At 51.6% G+C, this 22731-nt stretch overlaps 3 protein-coding genes and 5 non-coding genes across 11 annotated transcripts; 1 reads left to right on the forward strand and 7 right to left on the reverse strand.

The window, feature by feature from the left end:
• Nucleotides 1–118: 118 nt before the first annotated feature.
• Nucleotides 119–10915, reverse strand: DKC1 (dyskerin pseudouridine synthase 1). The gene is made up of 15 exons (XM_030967464.1): nt 10826–10915; nt 10573–10634; nt 10236–10322; nt 9611–9702; nt 8927–9111; nt 8402–8466; nt 7736–7862; nt 6633–6763; nt 5572–5715; nt 5009–5129; nt 4181–4299; nt 3112–3215; nt 2634–2700; nt 1860–2018; nt 119–1486 (listed from the first exon to the last, which is right to left on the reverse strand). The coding sequence occupies exons 1-15, from the start codon at nt 10839–10841 to the stop codon at nt 1418–1420; spliced, it is 1548 nt and encodes a 515-aa protein (XP_030823324.1). The 5' UTR covers nt 10842–10915; the 3' UTR covers nt 119–1417.
• On the reverse strand, nt 3869–3944 carry LOC115915044. Its single transcript, XR_004061468.1, has one exon. It is a non-coding gene; the product is annotated as a small nucleolar RNA SNORD83 (small nucleolar RNA).
• On the reverse strand, nt 4543–4786 carry LOC115915045. The gene has a single exon (XR_004061469.1). It is a non-coding gene; the product is annotated as a small nucleolar RNA SNORD17 (small nucleolar RNA).
• On the reverse strand, nt 6352–6486 carry LOC115915051. The gene has a single exon (XR_004061475.1). It is a non-coding gene; the product is annotated as a small nucleolar RNA SNORA36 family (small nucleolar RNA).
• Nucleotides 7465–7540, reverse strand: LOC115915048. Its single transcript, XR_004061472.1, has one exon. It is a non-coding gene; the product is annotated as a small nucleolar RNA SNORD83 (small nucleolar RNA).
• LOC115915046 lies at nt 8071–8315 on the reverse strand. Its single transcript, XR_004061470.1, has one exon. It is a non-coding gene; the product is annotated as a small nucleolar RNA SNORD17 (small nucleolar RNA).
• A 1235-nt stretch (nt 10916–12150) lies between the features above and the next one.
• LOC115915020 (factor VIII intron 22 protein-like) lies at nt 12151–13493 on the reverse strand. The gene is given in 2 exon segments (XM_030967947.1): nt 12151–12828; nt 12830–13493. Coding segments are annotated over 2 exon segments (1068 nt in total). The 5' UTR covers nt 13474–13493; the 3' UTR covers nt 12151–12404.
• Nucleotides 13494–15136: 1643 nt separating this feature from the next.
• On the forward strand, nt 15137–21837 carry TRMT2B (tRNA methyltransferase 2 homolog B). Of its 4 annotated transcripts, XR_004061463.1 has the most exons (13): nt 15137–15399; nt 16126–16180; nt 16643–16762; nt 17171–17270; nt 17418–17488; nt 17933–18079; nt 18206–18300; nt 18819–19033; nt 19133–19234; nt 19410–19529; nt 20034–20131; nt 20364–20463; nt 21034–21071. XR_004061463.1 is itself a non-coding variant. In XM_030967944.1 (12 exons), exons 1-12 carry the CDS (start codon nt 15236–15238, stop codon nt 21158–21160), a joined length of 1416 nt encoding a protein of 471 aa, XP_030823804.1. In that variant the 5' UTR covers nt 15137–15235; the 3' UTR covers nt 21161–21837. The 4 variants fall into 4 exon arrangements, 2 of the variants coding, with proteins under 2 accessions (XP_030823804.1, XP_030823806.1); XR_004061462.1 differs by having other exon boundaries at nt 19410–20131; XM_030967944.1 differs by lacking the exon at nt 20034–20131 and having other exon boundaries at nt 21034–21837.
• Nucleotides 21838–22731: the final 894 nt, after the last annotated feature.

The following is a 22731-nucleotide window of genomic DNA, read 5'->3' on the forward strand; positions in this document are numbered from 1 at the left end:
ACAAAGGCTCATCAACATGACCATTTCTCTGCCCCAGCAGCTTCTTCAGGAGAGGAGCAGACGCTGGGTACATGGTAAAATCTGCCCCATTAATGCCACTGACCTTTTGGGAGGAGACAAAGGAGCAAGAAAATCACCTGTTCAAAACTGGAAGTTTTATTTATTTTTTTGTAAAAAAAGAGTAAATAAAAATGGACCTTTTTTTTTTTCGTGCTCAGGTTTTAACACCCACCAGCTGCTGTCCCCTCTGCCTGCATCTCCAGCACTGGAGGGGAGGATAGACCATTAAGACTAAAGCAGTGCACGAGGTTAAACCAACAGTTGACAGAATCTCTGCAGGGATGAAACTCAGAACAAAACAGCCTGAGGTTTTTCCTCATTAAAAGGAACTCAATTCTGGCTCAGCACTACCCCTGTGACAGAGTAGAGACCTTCTGCCCCCAGCAAGTAATTCCAGATAGGTCAGCAACAGATTTATCTGAAACCGTTCAAGCCCACCCCCAGTGCCCCTTGGCAGACCTGCCTCTGACCAAGCTTTTCCTCAGGAGGACTCCAGTCCCAGCAGCATGAAGAACAAGCTGGTCACCTCCTGGTCACCTTCTGCCCTCCAGCCACATCCCCACCTCCAGCCTTCACAGCACACTGGGCATCAGAACCAGGCAAGGCAACCAACAGCTTTGCAGTCCAACAAAGGGTAGAGAAGAGCAAAGAGCCAGCAAAAGGGACACACTGCTGGGCTTGGCAATCAGCACACCATGAACAAGCACAGCCTCGTGCTATAAGCAAAAAGGAGGAATTAAGTTCTCTAATCCTTTCATGATAAAGGTCAAAAAAGGAGTGAAAAACAATCTGAGTGGACTATTTGTTCTCATTTAACTGAAGGTGAAGCCAAGCATGTGGCCAGGTTAAAACAAAACACAGTCCTTCAGAAATAACTGATCTGACTGTCCCCATGGAAACCCATGCACATGGGCTGTGACAAAGCCACTCCTCCAGGAAGCAACACATTCTTTAACTGTCAGGTAACAGCCTCAGCCTTGGGAGAAAAGGAAGAAAGAGGCAGTACATGAGGGGGGAGAAAGATTACTCCACCCTCACTAAGGTGAAAACAGAGACCAAGGAAGATCCAGAAGCTACAGTTTCCCTGAAGATACCACTTCTGTTGGCATCATGGTGCTCAGCTTTAGAGATCAATCCAGTGCAGGGACAATGAGGCACCCTGCTCCTCTGGCAACCCTTAAAACAGGATGAAGAGGGGCACCTGAGCAGGGCAAACACCCCCTCACTCATATAAACAGCAGAAAAGAACTTGAACTTGCTGGCTCCTCTGCCACACAGCCAGTTCTCCTCTTCTCAAGGCCTAAAACTCCTCCTCCTTACACTGATGAGGTTGCCTGCTTTGGACACACCCAGCTGCTTAGTCCGAGCTCTCTTCTACCTCCTTGTGTTTCTTCTTCTTCTTCTTCTTGCTGCTGCTCTCACTAGTCTGTGGAGAGGTTGGAAAGGTCAGGAAGCCGTCAAAAAGGAATCCCCTACTGCTCATTTCAGGAAGAACAAAGAGCAAAGCAGTGCAGGCTCCACACAGCACACCCCAGCACCATGCTCCCACGGGGACCCACCACAGGGCACCAGAGCACAGAGGTGGCCTGGCAGGAACCCACCAACTGTCCTGGGCCCCCTGCCCTATCTCCAACCACCAGTTCAGTTTAAAATGCACCTCTAAGCCATCCTCCTCTGCTGTGGAAAGCCTGGCACTCTGTGGACACACTGCAGGCTGCTGATGCACTAATCCTGGAGGTGATCAGGGACACACAGCAATCTCTACCATGCTGGGACCATGGCAGTACCCCATTACTTACCCTCTCAATTTGTTCTCCTCCACTCTCAGCTGCCTCTTGGGCCTTCTTCTCTTTCTTCCTCTTTTTCTTTTCCTTTTTGCTCAGCTCCTCTGGTGGTGGGGTGGCAGGGGATGGAGGGGTCACAGCTTCCTCGTTTTCACTCTCTGAGTCTCTCTTTCTCTGTTGGGGGAACACATTGTCAGACACACCAACACCTTCCAACAGAGCTCAGGTGAGGAGAAAACGGACTGCCTGATTCAATACAACTTCATTTAACAACAGGGTGACTTGCAGACTCTGCAGCATACACACTGTCTAGGATTTGCTTCTGCCAGAACTGCCCCCTGTATTTTTCAGTGTTTCCTGTATCCCAGATATTAGTTTAAAACACTGCTGCACCTTTCCAAGGGCATGCAAAAGCCCCGAGTTAGGGAATTTTAGGTGCAACTCTTGCATGGACATTTCTGCAGCTCTCTGTAGTCTCCAAAAAAGGTTCTCTGGCACAACAAATCTCTGTTGTGGCTCCATACAATATATTTTCTTGTGCTGTGTTGAAGAATATGCCCAGGGCTGTAGCTTAGGGTCTGAGCTGCAACTCATGCCCTGGGTGGTGGGAAATTGCTGGAGCCCTAGGCAAGGAACTGTGAATGGGCACTGACCTTGTGCCTTACAAAGGGCATGGAAAACCATGGACTAAAAATCATCATCGGACCAAAATGCAGGTGCAAATTATGTGCAGATAATGGGAATAACAGGCTCATAAAGTAAGAGCCAGAGAGCACTGGCAATACTCACTTTTGCAGCCCTGTCCACCTCTGAAACAGCCTGGTGATCAGCAGCTGCTTCTTTCCTGGAAGTATCCCTGAAAGAAAAGATCCCAATGTTGCCCAGGACAGTCACTGCCTCGTGCTGCTCTGGACTGTACAAATCCCTGCCCCCTCACAAGGGCTCTGTAACCACCCCAGAGCTGGGGGGAAGCTGGTGTAGGGGAGACCTGCAGCCTGCACCAGGGCCAGCTGGGCTGGGCAACAGCACGGCCTCCCCCCTTTAATTTAGCAGACTGACTCCCTCTAAAACCACAGCAGGCTAGAAAGGGATAACGGTCTGCTCAGGGCCTTTCCTTCCAACACTGCCCAAGAGCAACACACTCCAAGAAATGCAACTGCATCCCCACAGGCCAAGCCTAACATGATCCACGCACAAATAGCAGCATCCAGCCCAGCCCTTGGTCCCCTCTGAACAACCCTGTGGGAGCCACACACCCAATACCCACCTGTAATCCACATATTCCATCTTCCAGGACTCTGGTGTGCTCTCGTTGGGCTTTCCATGCTTGTCCAGCAGACCCTTCTGGATCATCATCTTCTTCTGACTGGCCTGAAAGCAAAGGGCAACAAGTCCAACTGCAGCTCCAGGTAGGGAAAATCCTCCCTCAAGCTAAGAGGAGGGAATCCAGCTACAAGCCAACAACTACAGCATTATCTATTTACCACTATTCCAAGGACCTTAAAACAAATGAGACAAAACATCCCTTGCACAGAAGCCTAAATCTCAGACAAGAGGCACCTTTATCAGTAAATAATGGCTAATTTGATGGGGGAGTCACAGCAACAGTAACACAACTGCCCATCATGGAGTCTGGATCTTTGACTGGGTTTTTCCAGCTTAATGACCTGCAGCGTTTGAGCTGGACCACTTGTCTGTGAGGTTTTGCAAAGGGCTCCAAAATGCTTGAACTGTCCTGTATTACCCCACCTTTGCCATGAGACAGATGTGTTAGCAGCCCCAAAGCTTTCACATGAACCACAGGAATGGGATGAGCAACTTGACACAGAGCTCTGAGTCCAACCTGCATCAGGCCAGCCTGGCTGCAGTTGAGCTACTACCACATGCCTGAGGTGGGAGAGGAACCCAAGCCTGGGTGTTCCCCCTGCTCCTCTCCTTCAGGCACAGTTCAGTGGCTCACAGACAGTGTGCATTTAAGCAGTGTTGCACCAGAAGGAAAAGAAGCCCCTGCCCAGCCCCTCCAGAGCCATCAGCAAGGGGTGATGGATGAAGGTCATCTTTGCACAGGGTGCTAATGCCATCCACTTCACATCATTTGGCTCTTCCCCAGAGGAGGGCTGGTGCTGTGCAGATCTGAGAAGCCCATGCCTGAACATCAGCACTGGGCTGCCACAGCCCTGGCACTGGGAACTGCCACCATCACAGCTCCAGGAGACCACAGCAGGATTACAGCGAGGCCCTGCAGAAGACACAGGCACAGCTGTGCCCAAGGGTCCCAGAGCCCCCCATCCCAATGGCACCAAGTGCCCTGGCACTGGCCCCAGGTCCACACTCACCTTGGGGCCCAGCCCCCATTTCCGGGGGTAGGTGTCTCTCTCCATGATCACTCTCTTGATCTTTGCCACCACGCCGTGGTCACACGTAGAAATGACTGCTGTGGTCATCAGGGCAATGGCTGCAGAAGCAGGCATGGAGGTCAGTAACTCCTGAACAGCAGAACTGTGACAGCCTGTCTTGCCTCTGGTAGCACAAAGATGACCAACACTCCCCACCAGTGTCACCCCAAGGACTCATTGGCTGTCACACAGCTTCTCTGAAGACCCTGGTTACAACTGGGCACCTTTTCAAGTCAAGCTGGCACTGCTGGAGTCCCTTTGCACTGATCTGCCAGGAGGTGTGATGTGCCTGGTGGCAGCATGTGATCAGACACCATCCCTCGTCCCAGTGAGGCTGGAGCCCCCCAGGAGGGGCTCCAACCCTGCCAGCAGTGCTGCCCTCCTGCAGGCAGCCAGCCACACAGCACAGCAGCCCCCAGCAGGACACTGGGGACTGCAGGATGTCTGGAGGCTGCACAGCACCCAGAGCCTAGAACAGGAGCTGGGTGCTGCAGGAGGGCAGCTCCACTGCACTCAGAGAATGGATAAACTGTGTCATCACCTCACACACAGCACATGTGAGCATCACACAGCTGCTGAACCCCTCACACCTGGCCCAGGACTGATGCAGCCACTGCTTCTTAACATCCTGCCCAAAACCAGCTGCCTTGGGCCCACATTCCATATCTGGAAGCACTAATTAAACCTTCTGCACACAGGAACGAATTTGTAGTGCCTTTACTGTCACACAGTCTGTTATTTCTGCAAGGAGAAGGAGGCATTCCATACCTAGGCAGATGGCTTCTCCTTTTGTGGTGATGACAACAATCTCCTGATTAAGCTCAATCCCATCCTCATACCTCAGAACACCAGGCAGCATGATCTTGGCTCCATAGCAAATGGCATTAACCTGAAAATGTAGGGAATGGGAGGGCTTAGAAGTTATTATGAGAATTAAAGTATGAAGTGTCTCTAATTTTTAGATTCCTACTGACATTACCATCCCAGCAATATCATCCCCAAGTAACTAGGGATTTTGTCCACTACATAAAACTTGGGAGCTTTGGAAGGAGAAAGCAAAGCACCTATCACAGCAAACAATGGGTGAGGCAGATCTCTCATAACCATCAGCATCCTCCTCAAGTGAGGAGCGCAGATCCTGGATTTAATTAATGGCTCCTGCCTCTTAGTGCTGCTCTGGCAGCAGCCACATGAGGATCTACACAAGTCACCAGCAGGACAGCACCAGACACCACATGGCTGCTGATCCCCTGTGTGTTCTACCAGCTGCACAAGTCAGGGGGACACTTTGCAGTGTCTGTCTGTCCCCTGGCACTGCCTCAGGAACTCACTGCACTGTCTTTCATGACGAGCCTCTTGTGTGAAGTCAGCAGTTTCTCCAGGGGCAGGATGACCCTTCTCAGGTAGCTGTCATCCTTGTTGTTGTCGTACTGCCACTGGGCATCCAGCACGTCGTGCATGGTCACCATGTTGTCCTGCAAAGGCAAAACCTTCTAAACTCTCCCACCAGCCACCACTGAAACATGTACAAGAGAACAGCTGAAATCCAACGGCAAATAGGGAGTGAAACCAGACACCCACCACAAGCATGAAAACACAACTTAAAAGAGGAGAGAATACTTTCCAGCAGCAGCTTGAGATCAGCCTAGCTTGAGCTGCCGGACTTGGACCTTCCTAATCTCAGACAGCACTTGGATCTATGGTCTAAGGTCTGCCCACATGAAACTGTTAAATATGACCTAACTCAAATTCCTGGGGCTCCTAGACAAAGGTTAGTGAGCAGAAGTCTAAATTAACCAGCTCTTTAATCTGTGACATGGAGTAAATTCTGAGTAAACTGTGAGCACACAACACCTGGAATTCATAAATGACCCAGTGATTACAGCTGTGCTAAGAGCACAGATGAGTGGGGAAGCACTTGCACTCCTATACTGCTGCTTTGCAAAAAAATAAATTCGTTCTGGAGTTTGGACCAGCAGCAGGATCTGTCTATGACCGGAGTGAAAAGACTGCACGATGTCCAAGATCTCACAAGGCTGCACCTCCCAGGCTCATTCCAATGAACCACATTCCTTGAACTGTTCACACTCCTGAACTCATGGGACACCGGGGTCTGTAGGCTGAGAAGCACAGGTGACATAAAACAAACCTTCAGCCACCACAGTGCACTTCCCAGTCACTCACTGTCCCAAAGTTTAATTACCAGAACAGGAGCAACATCCTGAACTGAACTCAACACTTTGGCTACACACCATCCACAGCAAGAGCTCTCACTGTTTGGGGGGCTATTCACAAACCTCCTCCTAACACTGTAGAGCTCCCAGAGTCCCCAGGAGCAGCTGCACTTGTGACAATGTCAAACGGGCTGGCTACATTTGAGGTGCCACTGTACCGTCTCTCCCAGGATGCCCGAGCGGACTCTGCGCAGCTCCTGCATCTGGCCCCCCACGCCCAGCAGCAGCCCCAGGTGCACACAGAGGGTTCTGATGTACGTGCCTGCTTCACAGCTCACCCAGAAGATACCTAAAAGCAGGGCAGGATAGAGATATTTAGATGTCATAGTGCGTTATCTTTATTTGGCATATTCACTGTTTAATTTGTGGTTTTGCAATCCCTCTGTGCTGTCTTCCCCCTGTCTTTAGAGTGGCACAAGCCCCCCATTTTGTATCTTCTGTTTTTAAAATTAGACTTGCTCCCTCATTGTTATTCAGTTCAGTTAAGGGTCAGTTTTTCTGTTTGTTACCTGGCCACTCCCTGCCAAGTTTCAACCCCCCCATCCCACTTGTCAACTCCTCCTATCCCTACTCTTTTCCCTAGAACCCTCCTTACTCCTCCTTCCATTAAATGTCAATCCCTCCCCAAACCTGCCCTTCCCTTTAGAAACTTCCCCCTCGGTTTTTTATCCTTCGAAACCCCATTGGTTTACTTAAGCTGTTCTCCTCCCCTGACATCCTCCATTGGTTTACACATTGTATTCCCTGCCTTGTGTTCCTGTCTGCCCTCAGTTCAGGGTTTTGCCATGGAATAAAGTTACCCCAGTTCCACCCCAGGGCCCGTGCTGCTGCCTTTTTGTTCCTCCACAGGTGGCTGGGATTCTGCAGAGCTGAGAAGGGGGGCTCTGTTGCATCCCTGTTATCCCCTAGCCGGGACTTAGTGCACCCCGACGTTTAAGCAGAAAATAAACCACATCCTTCCAGAGAATCTGTATGGCCAACCCTTCCCAGAGCCATCAGCATGGGGTGATAGATGAAGGTCATCTTTGCCCTGAGAGCTAATGCCATCTAATTGACATCATTTGGCTCTTCTGTGAAGGGTGCAGCAGTACAAAAAGAGATGGGATTTGCTTCCCAGCTCACCAAAGCAATGCATGAAGCAGTTACTGCTGGACAATGGGAGGATTTAGGTCATAAGACATTTGCAAAAAGCAGCTCATTTCACAGAAAATTTTATCAGTTGTCTGTTTTATAGGAAGAAGGCAGGAAAGTCCTGTTTTACCTAATCTTCTCTCAGGATCATACTCCACCAGCTTGCTCTCGTAGATGGTTCTGACTCTTAGCTGTCGTTTGACAGCAGCAATGAGGGGGGGCCGCTGGAACAGGGCACCTGTCAGGGTTTCTATGGCCTGAAGGAGGAAGGAGAATCAAGAGTTAATACTTGTGCCCTAATGCAAGAGTATCTTGGAGTCTGCAACTGTGTCCACTGCCAAGAGCAAGAAACCACAAGGTTTATCCTGATTTGGTGATGCCATGTTTAATACAGCAAATCCAAGCCAGTGATGTGGTCGAGATGCCAGTGAACACAGCCAGGACTTTTCCACTAGACGGCAGCATGTGATCAGACACCATCCCTCGTCCCAGTGAGGCTGGAGCCCCCCAGGAGGGGCTCCAACCCTGCCAGCAGTGCTGCCCTCCTGCAGGCAGCCAGCCACACAGCACAGCAGCCCCCAGCAGGACACTGGGACACTGCAGGATGTCTGGAGGCTGCACAGCAACCAGAGCCTAGAACAGGAGCTGGGTGCTGCAGGAGGGCAGCTCCACTGCACTCAGAGAATGGATAAACTGTGTCATCACCTCACACACAGCACACCTGAGCTCCACTCCTGGCCTCTCATCTCCCACCAGTGCCCAGCACTCTGCATGGCTAAGAGCACGTGAGACTTACCCTGGCCAGCTGAGCCTCACTCTCAATGGCATTGTGCAGCCGAACAATTCCCACATACTCTTTGCCTGAAAGAATGACAAGAGCAGTCAGGAACGGCCACTGGCATTTGATGTTGACCTCAAGGTCCACCCTGCTTAACAGCCACACGTCCCCAGAACCCTGAAATCCTACCACCTCTTCTAGGAAATGGGCACGGTTTATGACAGAGTTGGTTTTTCTTCCAGGGAAATAAATCTAAGCTGCATTTCTTTCTTTTCTGGACTAGTAGAGGCTGAAGCCATAAGTTCAACTGGTACATCAAACCATGTCAGAGGTGTTTTCACTGACTTGTAACAGCCCAAGCACCAGAGAAGCAATGAAAAAACCACCTGACTCGGATGTGTCCTCAGTGGCTTGGAATAACCCTTAATGTCAAGGCACTAAAACTTAGATTGGCCTTTTGAAGTTTGAGAAATCTCCATTCTGTCTCCAAAAACACTTCACACATCCCCAGACACTGCATATGGCCCTGAGCATTGAACAAACCTGCACTCTGCTGAGATTTGACCAGCCGTGTGGCCCTCTCGATGCACACGATGAGGCACCCTGTCACCTTGGGGTCCAGGGTGCCACTGTGCCCCGTCTTCTCCACTCGCAGGATGCGCCGGATCCACGCCACCACCTCGTGAGAGGATGGGTTGGAGGGTTTGTCCAGGTTAATAAAGCCAGACCTGGGGTGCAAAATGGCAGAGAATTGGAGCTAAGCATCAGGGCAGACATGGCAACAGTGCAGGAACTTTGAAATACTGTCCTGGCTGCAAAGAAATGCATTTTTATACAGCCAGATAAGCAATGAGCTCTCAGTAAGCTCACATTGACCTGTTCCATGCACAACAGCTGATATAATCCATGGGCAAGGAATTCTCCCTTGCACTTATCAAAAAACCCCAAATTCCATGAACTCCAAGCAGTTTCAAAGCCCAGTAGGCCAAAGGACTTTTCTGATGACCCCAGAGAATTCCTTAGGTGGTTTGCACGTTCATCTACAGACCTGCTACAACTCCGGAATGAAGAAAACTTTACAGAGGGAGATCAGTGGGTGTCCTGTTTAAATGTTTACTGATTCTGGCAAGGCACTGAGTGAAGAAGAAAGGTACAAGAGGAATCCAGACCAAAAACATTCTGAAGGTATCAACTGTGCAAGAAAAACAAACCATTCTGGCCACTCACCTAACATAGTCAGAAATTTCTCTCTTCAGGGGATTAGCACCGGAAGGAAGAGGTGTGTAGTGTGCTGTCCTCACATTTAACTTGTCGAAGTTCTACAAAATCCAAGCAGAAGTTACAAGTCTTTTTAAGCTCCCTTGATTTCAGTGCTGCTGTGCTGCAGCACATCTCCCCACACACACCAGGTCTGATTTGTACATTTAAGTGATAAAGCCACTTCCACAATGAAAATGACCCAACAATGAAACCACGATATTATTTTACAAAAATCGAAAAAAATAGAAATCCTGGACTGAAGGAGATGGGAAAGCAGCACAATATATGCATTGACAATCCAGGATAAACCGAACACTCCCCAGAAACTCAGCAGAAGCAACATGGAAACCTACATGCGCCACAGGCCATGATCAGACCCAAATGAAAAACTCAAGAAATATGGCGGGATCTTTCCAAGGCACGGAAAACCCACTAAACTTAAACGATACTGCTGGAGAGACATTGTAACACGATTTCTGGCGGCAGAGCACCCACGTGTTCCGCTCCCCGCAGCGGGGTTCCACCTCCAGGGGCACAGGACAAAAGCAGCGGGAACTCGGACGGGCCACGAGGTCGAGCAAACCCGCCCTACCTTCAGCAGCAAGGGCCACTGCGACGTGTCCAGCTGGGCCACGCGGGACTCGGGCTTGATCAGAAAGTCCTCGGTGTGCTGGATGTCCTGGGGGTGAAGTTAAGCGAGATCAGAGCGGGGGAAGCCGGCGGGCCGCGCTCCCGCCGCCCTCTCCACGTGGCCCGGGAGGCTCCGCTGGCTCCACGCGGGGCGGCCGCGCTTCCGCCGGGATGAGCGGGGAGAGCCCGGCCCGGCCCTCCCCACGGTACCCGGGACGCGTCCCCACGGATGGGGCTGGGGGAGCCCCCCGGCACCCCGAGCACGGCCCGATCACCCCCCCATTCCTCCCCGCGCTCACCGCTACATCATCATCGGCGAGCGCCCGCTTCTCCTTCTTCCGCCGCTTTTTCACGCTGGAACCTGCGGGAGCGACACGCCGGGAGTGAGCGGCGGCAGGGCCGGGAGAGCAAAGGGGCAGAGGGGCAAAGGCCCGGGGGGGCACAGCCGCCCGCAGAGCCCTCCCCGAGCGGCGCCGTGCCGGCCCCGAGCCCTTCCCGCGCCGCTCCCCGCCCGGGCTCCCCGCGCCCCCGCCGGTCCCCACCGCTGCGCACCGTCCCCGTCCGCCATGGCCGCGCCGCGTGCTGGCCCCGCCGCTCGGATCGCACCGCACCGACCGCCCCGTCCCGTCGGGCCCCGCGCTCCGCGTCACCCGCACCGCCCGCTCGCGCCGCGCCGCGCCCCTTCCGCCGCATTCCGCCCGCCCCCGGCGCCGTCCAACCCCGGTATTACCGCGGAGTTACTGCTCCGGTAACAGTTTCGTCTGCTGGGATTCAAAAAGGACGCGGATATAAGGAGTTATTTCGCCGCGTGAGTTTTTAGTTTTGCTTCTCGGCCTGGCGCATCCACAGCTAACTTAGATTCGGACCCGGACTGGATGCTATTTTATGGCTTTCTCAACTACCATTTTATCTTGTCAAAAGAGGGTTGTGGTAATTGAGGCTTCTTAAAATTAGCAGCGTCTCTGTTTGCGTTTCAAAGGGGAAAACGGCAAGTTCTTCGTTATTTAAGTGTGGAAGGTGAAAAACACTTGAAAAACAAACACTGGGAAAGCGTTTGGAAAAACTGCTGTCTCTAGACCCAAATATTAAAATTAGATGTAATACCACTGTTTAACACAATTACCTCCAAGCTCTGGCTTCCCTCCCAGGTGTACAAACGGGATTGCCTTCTTTCCAAAAGCCTCAGCCTCTGCAGGGTCTCTGGAAGTGCTGGCTGAGAGCGTTTGTTTCACTCACCAGTAGCTGGGTACCCTGGAACTGCTCTTTATCCACCCAACACACACATCCCCGGGGCATCTCCAACCTCCAGCATAAACCCTGCCCTGCCTAAGGCTGTATGTCAGCACTGATGGAATTTAACAAAGCCTGTACCCAACATCTGAGTGCACCAAAGACAGCAGGGTCTTTTCCCCTCTAAAGACCAGCTGCCTGCACCTGAAGGTCCCAAGAAGCAGAAAGCAAGAGACATAAGTGCCCAAGAGCAGATGGATAACAGTTCAAAAGAATTAAACAAATAGCCCACATTCCAGTAACTCCTGTAACTTCACCACCTCCACCATTAATTCCTTTCCCAAATTCCCTCAGATGAAGTGGACTTGCCACCGTGCAGGCTCAGTTCTCTGGGTTAACAGCTGCCACAGAGACTGGAGTCAAGCCACCATCACGCCAGGAACCACTTGCAGGTCAGTGACCAACTCCTTCCATCCACCACAAAACTCACGGCCTTGTGCTGGCTGCAGTGTCAGTTGTTTTCAGGAGGGGGAAAAAATGAAAACCTTATTTTTATATGGAGGTTTTTTTGTTTGATTTTTTTAGAAAAAGCAACTTTAACAACATTTGATTCATAGATACCCAAATCCTCCAACACATGCAAATTCCAGCCAGTCTTTTAATGAGCAGCTTCCTTCTGCCCTGAAATGGCCTTTCTGCTTTAGGGTTACACTTTTTCCAAGCACGACAACTTTCAGTACATACAGTGAGCAGTTTACTATGACACAAGGCAAACGTGCAGATGATCGCATTCTCTCACCAACCATTACTTCAACTCGTATTAAAAATAAATAACGGTATAGAGTCTGTGCTGGCACCGGCTGAAGCGACCAGTCCGACCTGTCCCCGCGGGCGGCGGCGCTCAGAGCCCCTGTCCGGCAGGGCTCAGCATCTCCTGCAGCACCAGGTGCAGCAGATGGTTCTGCTCGGCGCTCAGCAGCGGCCACAGCTCGGCCTGCAGCGCCTTCAGCGCCTCCGCGTCCTTCTCCTGGCACGCCAGCACTGCCGACTGCAGCAGCAGGAACAGCTCGGCCGGCAGGTAGCTGGCGGCCGGCGGCAGCCCCCCGCCCGTCCCGGAGCCGCTCCCGGTGCCCGCTCCGCCGTCGGGCGCCTCCCAGCAGTACTGCTCCAGCGTGCGGGCGTGCTCGGGCAGCAGCTTGGCGGGCGGCGGCTGCAGCAGGAGCAGCAGCAGCACCCGCGACACCTCGCAGCGCGCCAGCACGTCCAGGAAGGCGCCGCCGGGCGCGGCCCCGGCCCCCGGCCGCACCGCCCAGCCCGGCCCCGGCCAACGCCTGCGCCCGCGTCAGCGCGGCCAGCGCCCCGGCGTAGTCGCGGGCCAGCAGCAGGCAGGAGGCGCGCTCGGCCAGGCAGCGCAGGGCCTGCAGCGGCAGCCGCGCCGCCGTCAGCAGCTCCGCCGCCCGCTGCAGGGGCGCGGCGGCGCGGGCGGGCTGTCCCGTGTCGCGGAGCGCCGCCGCCAGCTCCAGGCACGGCCCGGCCGCCAGCGCGGGCTGCCCTCGCTCTAGGTGCAGGCGGGCGGCGAAGGCCCCGCAGCTCTGCGCCGCCGCCACGTGCTCGCCGAAGCCGCCGCGCAAGCCCAGGCGCTGCCGCAGGTCCCGCTCCTGGCGCAGGAAGAGCCGCGCGGCCTCGGCCAGCGCGGCCGCCTCGGCGGGGCCGTGGAACAAGCTCTGGGCGCAGCGCGCCACGGCCAGCTGGCACCAGGCGGCGTAGGGCAGGCTCTCCTGGGCGCGCAGCTCCCGCGCCAGCGCCGCGAACTGCTCCGCCGCCTCCGCCACGTTCGGTTTCCGCAGGAATCGCCGCCGCAGCTTGGCCGACACCAGCCGGTACCGCGACAGGAAATCGCCGTCGCCGCCGAGCCCCGGCCCGGAGCCGCCCGCCCCGCCGGGGCCGGAGCCGCCGCCCGCCGACAGCATCGCGGGCCCAGCGCGGAACTGACGCGCCGCACCGGACCCCGCTCCGCCACGCGCCGCCGGCCAATCAGCGCCCGCCCCGCCCTGCGCTGCTACCCAATCAGCGCCCGCGCCGGCGTCTCGTGACAGGGGGCGTGTCGAGGGCGTGGCTACTGCAGACAGCGCGTCCCAGCTGACACCGCCCACGATGGGCGGCTATGAGGCACAGGCCCCGCCTACGGGGCGTCGCCAAGCGCGGTGAGCAGGCCCCCCGGCATGCAGCGGGCGCGAACCGTGTGGCGCCCCCTTGCGGAGTGGGGGACCCGCGACCTTGCTCCAGCCCCACCGGGATGGGATGGGATGGGATGGGATGGGATGGGATGGGATGGGACGGGATGGGACGGGATGGGATGGGATGGGATGGGGAGCGGGACCGGGAGCGGGTAAGGAGAGGGGCAGGCTCTGCAGCTCTTGGGGGAAGCCGCAGCAGCCAGGTTCACAGAAGAACAATTCACCCAAATGGTAGCAAGTGAGTGGGTGAGCCCCTTGGCCAAAGGATGTGTGGCGGCAGGAATTTTAGGTGACTTCAAAGGGTGACTGGTAAACACTTGGACAAGAGAACTCCTGGGGTCCCTAAACAAATGAGCCACGCCTGACTCGGAAAATCTCCAGCTGAAAATATTTCGTGATGGAGTGATTAAGCGAGCATAGGACCTGGTGTCCTTGCCTGCTCCTCGCCGTTCCCCAAGCAGGCCGGGGCTGGCTGGGAGAGGCTGTTCTCGCACTCCTGTCCATGTAAACCTCATGTGCCCAACTGCACCCACCGTGTGAGCTGAGTTGACACGGCAGCCACTCCGCCGTCCTGAGTATCCCATCGGACAGGCTCGGCAGCAGGTGGCTCTCAGTCTTCCCTCTGTCCCAGGCCAGCTCAGCATGGCTGTGAAAAATGTGTATTTTATGACTGGCTTTTCACAAATATTAAAATGCATATTATGTGTGTTATGTTAGAAAGTTGTGCTGTATTAATTTTCTTAAGTAATGTGTTAACTATAGTTTTAGGTTATAAAAAATGTTAAAATAGAAACTATGCTATGTAAGATACTTTTTTCAAAGAAAGGAATGAGGTACTCGCACCGAGATAGCAGCCACAGGACACCTAAATCTTTCAGAGAAAAAGAATTTATTGCTCTCTTACCAGAAGAAACGAACTTCTTCCCGTCTCGGTCAGCCCTGAAGACGTCAGGATTAGGATTAAGAGGAAGAAATTGACACTGACCAGACAGAATCCTGTGTTTGAATGGAATTAATGCATCATGTATGAGGTGTATGAATATGCAACAGGCTATTGCTTTTAAGGGTTAATCCTCTGTTAACGTGGGTCCTTTTTCGGGCTTATTTTACCCAGAAAGAGGTACCCGGACTGTCCGTAACTCTTTTGTTTTTATTATCTTGTATTGTCCTAATCCCCATTGTTCAAATTTTTATTACTCTAATTATACTACTATTTTTATAACCATTTTTTTCCTATTAAACTTCTACAAGTCTAAAAACGATTGGCGTTTTTCACAATGGCCACGCAGCTGCTGTGACACTTGGCTGCCCGCGTCCGACCAGCCCAGGGCTGAGAGCTCAGCCCTCCCTCCCAGCGCCGGGGCTGCGCGGGCGGGGAGCGCAGGGCCGGGCCCGGGGCTCTCACCGCGCCCCTTCCGCCGGTGCCGCTGCCCGGAGCGGGTCCCTGTGGGTGCCCGGAGCGGGGCCGGCTCCCCAGCAGCCTCTCGGCCCCGCCATGGCTCTGTGCTGCGTTCTGAGGCCGCCGCGCTGCCGCCTCCGCCCGCCGCCGCTCGCCCTGCGCTGTCACCGCAGCCCGGTGACAACCACAGCGACACCGTGGGCACGGAAGGAAAAGGCCAGGGTGAGCTGCAGCCCGCCAGAGCCTTCCTGGGAGGAGAGGTACGGCTTTTCCAAAATATCCAAGCGTTCTTTCAAAGTAGCGAGCACCTACCGCTGTGAACGTGGTGGGTTGAGGGGTAGAAGAGCCAGGGCTCGGCTCGTTTGCCTGGAGTCTGGCCTGGGCAGGGGATAGTGGAGAAGACAAATGAAAAGTTCTGAGAGGAAAGGAGCAGATAAGTTGCCATGTTGGCAAGCAAAAAGTGATAGTCCGTTTGATTTGCCGTCCTGGACCTCTGAGTAGTTGGCACTGGGGTGCTTTGGAAGCAGCTGCAAAAATTGTAGGTAAGCAATAGCTGCAACTTATCCAGCTGCAAAGTGGTGATCTCCATGGGCTCAGAGAACCAGTTATGATTCTCTGAATCATCAGCCTCACGTCTATTTTGGGGGTGTTTTTAGGGTAGATGTGTGTGTGGTTTGTTGTTTTTTTTAATCAGTTTTTATGTGTTTTGTTCTCACTTGTTCTACTTTGGATATGAGTAGTGGCAAATTCTGAGGTTTATCTCTAAACTACTTCTGTGTGGGTGGCTGGGTCAGTGAGAATGGGCAGCTTGAAATTCCCTCCTGCTACACACAAGCTGTGCATTCCACTGTGGTTCCCTGCGAGTCTGGGTGTTCACAGCTGGGTGCAGAGCTCACACCAGTCCTGCCCATGCAGTAGCTGACAGGGATGTTATGCCACAGGAATGAGGACTCAAGTATCTCTGGGCATTGCCTTGTGCTTTCCAGGTTAGCAAATGCAGTGACACCACTGTGGAGACTTCCCTACCAAGAGCAGCTGCAGGTAAGATGTGTTTACACAGACTTTTCTCTGTTGTGTTGCCCCAGCTCTCTCTCCTATCCCCTTGAGCGCTATTCCTTAGCATCTTAATGCTGCAGACTGTTCAGACTCCATTTACTGCTGCTTTAATCCTGCTGTTGTGAAGGATAGAACTGGGAGGTTCCTGGTAGTGCAGAGGATGGGCATTTGCACAGTGATCCTCTCCTCTGTGGGACTGCTGTGCTTCACTGGGCTTCAGGTCGGACAAAGTGCTCCAGGCCAGCATTTGGGGATCATAGACACAGGGTTTTTCTTTCTTCCTGTTTCTCCAAGCAGCTGTGGTTATGAAAAGAGCAGAGTTCCTCTGGGGCTATATTTTCACTTGCAGTTTTTCCTCCTGCTGGACTCCTCAGAAGTGGGTGATGAAGAGCTGCCCACCATCGTGTGGTCCTGTGAGAGTGTTTCTGCCTTAGAACTCCTCTGCAGGTGAAGTATGAAAGCCAGAGGAAGATTTTGCAGACGCTGGCATCTCGTCTTGAGGAGCTGGGCATAGATGCACAGAAACCTGGTGGGCTCTGCTGTCCTCTGCAGCCTGTAGTCCCTTCGGTGAGTGTCCCATGGGAATGCTCTGAGCCATGAACAATCTCTCACTCAATAGCTCAAGAGTCTCATGAGGGGCATAATTTGCTTGCAGAGAGTGTGTCTGAGTCAGTCCTTGCTAACTTGTGCTTTGCAGCTTGTGACTGCTTGAGAGTGAAATAAGCCCAGTGCTTAGGAACCCTTTTTTTGTGCCTAAGGCCTCCCTGTTAAACCTGTCACCACTGTCACAAAGAGCCACTTCTTGTCCCCAAAGGGCAGTACTGGGGTTCTGGTGTACAAGCTCTGTTTCTGTGTTTTGCCCATTCACACACATCTTCACGTGTTGGCAACAGAATAACCAGGCTAGGGCTTGGCTTTCCTCCATTGCTTTTTCTTTTAATCCAAGGCTTTGCTTTTCCTTCTTTTCTCCCTCAGCCCATCATTAATGGCTACCGAAACAAATCGACTTTCTCTGTGAACCGAGGACCAGATGGGAACCCCAAAACTGTGGGGTTGTATGTAGGAACTGGCAGAGGTGAGTGCAGGACAAGAAACTCAGAGAAAACTGCTGGAAGGGCTGTGGAAATGGGGAAAGGACTCTCCACAGTTTATCGTGTCAGATGCTACAGTGGTTTACGTGCCCTGAACCAGAGCAATTAAATTCCTGTCCATCTCTCTACAGAAAGGAATATTGTCTGTGTGAAAGCCAACCATATGGAGAACATACCCTCCAAACATAAACAAGTAGCCCAGGTAAATAAATAAGTCATGTCTGTCCCTTTGCTGTGGAATAGAGAGACTGCAATAGCTCTTACTTGGGAGAACACTGTCATTTTAATGATGCTCTGTTTTCAAGTCCATTTTCATGGTCTGAAAATTTTCATGCCTGATTCTAGTTGGTGGATAAATACATTGATAAAAACTCACATTTCAATATTGCAGCCCATAAAGCATCCCAAGCAATGAAGTTAATCAAGTGACAATGAATTCCTGCCAGTCTATTAAAATACATAAGAACTGCAAATTGAAATTATTAAAATGTGTTGTCTTTCAAGAGCCTGGAAGGAGCGTTCAGCTAGTGTATTGAAATCAAACAGAAAAAGCAGACCACAGTGGTGGAAGGGCTGCCTGTCTGGAGGGCTAAAAGCAGGGCACTTGTCTTCATGGTACTAAAGGTGCCATTTCCCCTCCCCTCAGTGCTATGAGGAGTTCATCTGTCAATCCCCCCTGGATTCCTGCATCCTCTTCCACGAAGGTGGGCACTGGCGAGAGCTCGTGGTTCGTACCACCCGCTGTGGCCACACCATGGCCATCATCACCTTCCACCCGCAGCAGCTGGGCCAGGTGAGCACCTTGGGGACAGGGCAGGAGGCACATCTGGCTGAGCTGAGCCTGCTGGCTGTGTTGCTGGGGAGAGGGGTCTAATCAGGGTACCCAAAGAGGCAGCTTTTCCTTTCTCACTCTTGACAGGAGGCGCTGGCTACTCAGAAAGCGTTGCTGAAGGAGTTCTTCACAAGTGGGCCTGGAGCAGTCTGTGCCTTGACTTCACTTTATTTCCAAGAGAGGTAAATGCCTTGACAGGGGGAATGAGAGGAAGCAAAGCCACCTCCTTCTTCTACCCTTTCCAGCCAAATTCAAATTCCGCCAGTTCAGGGAGTGCTGGAAGAGAATGACAGATGTTTGCATCCCTCTTGAAGATGTGGCTTTAAGATGGCCCAATCTTTTATTTTTCCAGACTTACTTGATCACACTATGGCTCTACCTCATGGGAATTATGAGTCTGGGAAACTTAAAGAAAAAACTTCCAGTGAGTATCCCAAAACAGTAAATCACATTAGCAGCAAAACTGGGGAATAGACCTCAGGAATGCTGCCTTCTGCTAAGTAATTTTGATCCTTTTAATGAAATTTAGACTGTGCAAGTGACAGATCCCTTACAAAGAATCAAAATGATTTAATCTTGTTGAAAGGCTCACATGAAATATAAGTTGATGAAGGGAAGAACCATCCTCTGCTGCCCATAGGAATGGAAACCAGCTCCTCTCTGCTGCCTTCTCACAGCTGTTTTTTGTGTGCTCTGGCAGCACCATGACACGCTGCTCCCACGAGCAGTCCCCCTACCAGCTCCTCCACGGAGCACCGCACATCTTCGAGGAGCTGCTCGGCCTCAGGTTCCGCATCTCTCCAGACGCCTTCTTCCAGGTCAACACGGCTGGGGCAGAAGTTCTGTACCAGGCAGTCGGGGAGCTCTGCCAGGCTGCTGGGGACACTGTCCTCCTTGACATCTGCTGTGGAACAGGTGGGGTCCTGGGCACCCAGAGCTTTGCATTCCAGAGCTGATCCTCACCTGTTTCTTCAGCATGAATGTGTGGAGTATTTTTGTTTCCTCTGTTTCCAGGCACAATTGGTCTCTCTCTGGCTCACCAAGTGTCCAAGGTTATTGGTGTCGAGGTGGTGGAGAAGGCAATAGAGGATGCTGAGTGGAATGCAGCATTCAATGGTGAGTTCAAACTCACTGTGGCAAAAGGTTTCATACTAAATGCTGAAAAATCAGAGTAGAAGTGAGCAGAGGGACCCTAACCAGTTACCTTCACACAGCAAAGGGTGTGTGAATATCATGTTATACCCAACTCTTGGTAAGACTCAGTTCATGTGGTTGCTTTTTTGTTTCACAGGGATCTCAAACTGTGAGTTTCACAGTGGAAAGGCAGAGGCTGTGTTACCACAGCTCCTGGCATCGTGGGAGGATGCCCGACCGCTTGTTGCTGTGGTGAACCCTTCTCGGGCTGGCCTACGTGAGAGAAAATGCTATTTATTTTCATCTTGTAAACAGAGAGCTTTGAACAAGTTCTGTGAGACCTGTTATACTGGCTCCAAACCCTTCCCTTGTTTAGTCTCTTGTTTCTTGTTACTGACAGCAGCTAAATTCCCTAAGTCTGCTGTATTCAGTGCCTTCGTGCTTTCTCTTTAGCTCTAATCCTTTTTCCATCTTTCACAGGCTCACACAATTATTTTAGAGAGAAGGGACCTCTGGAGGTTTGTGGTGTAATCTCCCAACTATAGCAAGGCCACCTTCAGAGTTGTGTGAGGTTGCATAAGGATATAAAGCCTAGCTGAGGTTTGAAGGGTGTATCCCCTCTCCTGAAAATGTTTTCCCTAGTATATTTAATCAGGATTTTCCCTTGCTGCCATACATCTATTGCTTCTCATGCCCCTTGAGAAGATTCTCTGTTATCTGTAATCCCCCATGAGGTTCCTGAAGATAGTAAATGGATCCTTGCTTACCTTCTTTTCCCCAGGCTGAATAACCCAGCCCTCAATCTGTGTCAGTGGTCTCCCCTGGAGTGTGTACTGGGAAGTCACACACTGGTCCTGGTGACCAGATGCACTCTCACAAGTGTGTGTGGAAGTTTTATATACCTTTGCTTAATTAACATTTTTTCTCTCCTGGCAAGCTGGCTAAGCTGTCAGCAGTGTGGGTCACACCCGTGGCCTCCTGAGACACTTCATCTGAGACAGAACATAGCAAAATATGCATCTGTATTTTTGACAGTTCTGTGGTGCTGTGCAGTCATTCCTGCTGCAGAGCTCAGGGGGGTGGAGGGAAAGCAGGCTGTTTGTTTTTGCAGACTACAGGGTCGTTCGAGCCATCCGGAACTGCAGGGCCATCCGCAGGCTGCTCTACATCTCCTGCAAGCCAGAGGGGGAAGCCATGAGGAACTTCCTCGAGTGAGCACTCTCCTCCTTTCTCTTGATCTCAGTGACAGACCCTGTTAAGTTCAGACAAGGCATCAGTGAGGAATAGAAAATGGCACATTGTGCATCCCTCTGAAAAAAAAGCACATCTGGGTGTGAGATGCAGAGTCCATGGGGTTCACTGCAGGAAGGGTGGCCCTTTGTCAAGAAAGTGAAGCCAAGGGGATTTGTCACCTGCTTAGGGGTTAATCATGTAGCTTTATCTGGTCAGCCTTTAGCTGGAGCACACCCAGGTGATAAATCTGTCTGTAGGCAGCCATAAGGGCAGTGCAAAAGTGAAAATTGAGTGTCTGTCAGCTGGGATGGCTTGTGAGAAAAGGAGCTTTGAACTTGCCACTGACTGTTCAGCTTGTCCCTGAGGTTTTCAGAGCTGGTTGGGGATTCAGTGTTGATGGTTCCACACCTCAGCCAGTGTCAGCTGCAGATTCTGAGGAACGTTAGTCAAACACATGATACCTCCTTTGTGGGTGCCCCTTGGATTGTGATACCAGTGGTGGGAAGGCTTCTGCTACTGGTCTAAAGGATGCTCTTTGCTTTCCACAGGCTGTGCTGCCCACCTGACCCACGGAAGAAGCTGGCAGGGGAGCCATTTGCCCCTGTGCTGGCTATTCCTTTTGACATGTTTCCTCACACTGTTCATTGTGAGCTGGTGCTGCTGTTCACCCGCTGACAAGGAGGCAGGAATGAGCTCTGAGAGCTTGGGAAGCAACCTCCTCCTGTCCTGAAGAGCCAATGTAGTTAGGATTTTAACTTATTTTCTGTGAAGTTGTATAAAAATAAATAATTTTGGTTTTTCTCTTACTTTGGGTTGCCTAGCACCATTGTTCTGTAAAGAACTACTTGGACTCCTGGGGTGAAAAGGTTCTCTGTAGCATTTCATCACCCTTCCTTCCCCTGCAAACCTTGGGCTGCTGGTTAAAGCGTCCGGAAAAGACTCCCTGTGTTGAGGAATCTGTAGCTCGGTGTTCGAGCTGCAAGTTGTGCCCTGGGTAGGAGCCCCAGGCAAGGAGTTGTGAATGGGCGCTGACCTTGTGCCTAACAAAGGACACGGGACTTCCAGCCCTGCCTTCTCACCCACAGACTCTGCACAAACCAATGAACAATGAGAAGACACCAGACTCCAATTTTCCACTGGTCAGAGCTGTTGTGGGAGATTTAGGCTGGAAGAGTATGAAAGCCCAGGGATTCCTTTGTTGGGGTCCCTGCCCGGAGGAGGCACCAGCCAATGAGATTTTTCTATAAAACTAAATAAAGAGAACAGATTTCAGTGTCTCTCTTTTCACATCTGCTTCCCCCTTCTCCACTAATGATTCCTGATGCCTAAATATGAAGTGCCCTGAGAAAATGTCAGCTGCAATATTTTTCCTCTTCAGGATGTTATTCTATATATAGCTAATTAAAATTTTTCTTCTGTTTTGTATGTGTCCTGTCCTGCTTACAGTGTTGTTTTATTTCTCCAGCTCTGCCAGAGATGGAGGTGCTGTAATGGGGAGGGCAGTCTGAGTGAGCCGAGTTCCCTTATGTTGTGGGAGTCCCAGAATGTTTGGAATCAAGGCTGATAAACTCCCAAGGAAACTGGGAGAGTTGCCTGTATTTTTCAGACTTTTAATTCCAGACCTCAGCTTTGAATAATAACAGCAACCAGTTCTCAAGCCATGGGGGTCAAAATACACGTGTTTAGGATTTAAGAATTACTACACCATAAAGGGAGTAATGACAGGCATGGGAAGTGTCACTCTTGCACTATCCCATGAGTGTAGGTTTTTACACACTGTTGCAGCCTCTTGCTTTCATTTTATACCAAAGGATGCAATATTCCAGCAGTTCTGTTTCATGTAATTATATGACATTTTTTGTATAATTTGTATTTTTTATATATATATATTCGTATAATTTCATATAATAATCTCACAGTTTCTCACTGTGAGATCTGAATAGATTTCTACAAGGTTTTGGTCAAAAGGAAATTTGTTGCATTAATTGCAGGCGAGACAATTACTTTAAATCAAAAAGTACCAGAGGATCATAAAACTTTTCCACTAGCCTCTGGATAGCTGAACATATTGGATAGGTTTTATCAGGGTGACATAAGTGGCCTCATCTTCCCTTTTGAGCATCAGGTTCCAGGAGAGCCACGGGGACAAAACATTCCTTTTTCTTTCCTGGTGCAAATAAATGAAGCTATATGTTGTTTGCTATGTGTGAGCATCTCAATATCTGAAACTGAAAGTTCTCTCTGTA

Source organism: Camarhynchus parvulus, chromosome 4A, assembly GCF_901933205.1.
Source record: "Camarhynchus parvulus chromosome 4A, STF_HiC, whole genome shotgun sequence".
Taxonomy (NCBI): domain Eukaryota; kingdom Metazoa; phylum Chordata; class Aves; order Passeriformes; family Thraupidae; genus Camarhynchus; species Camarhynchus parvulus.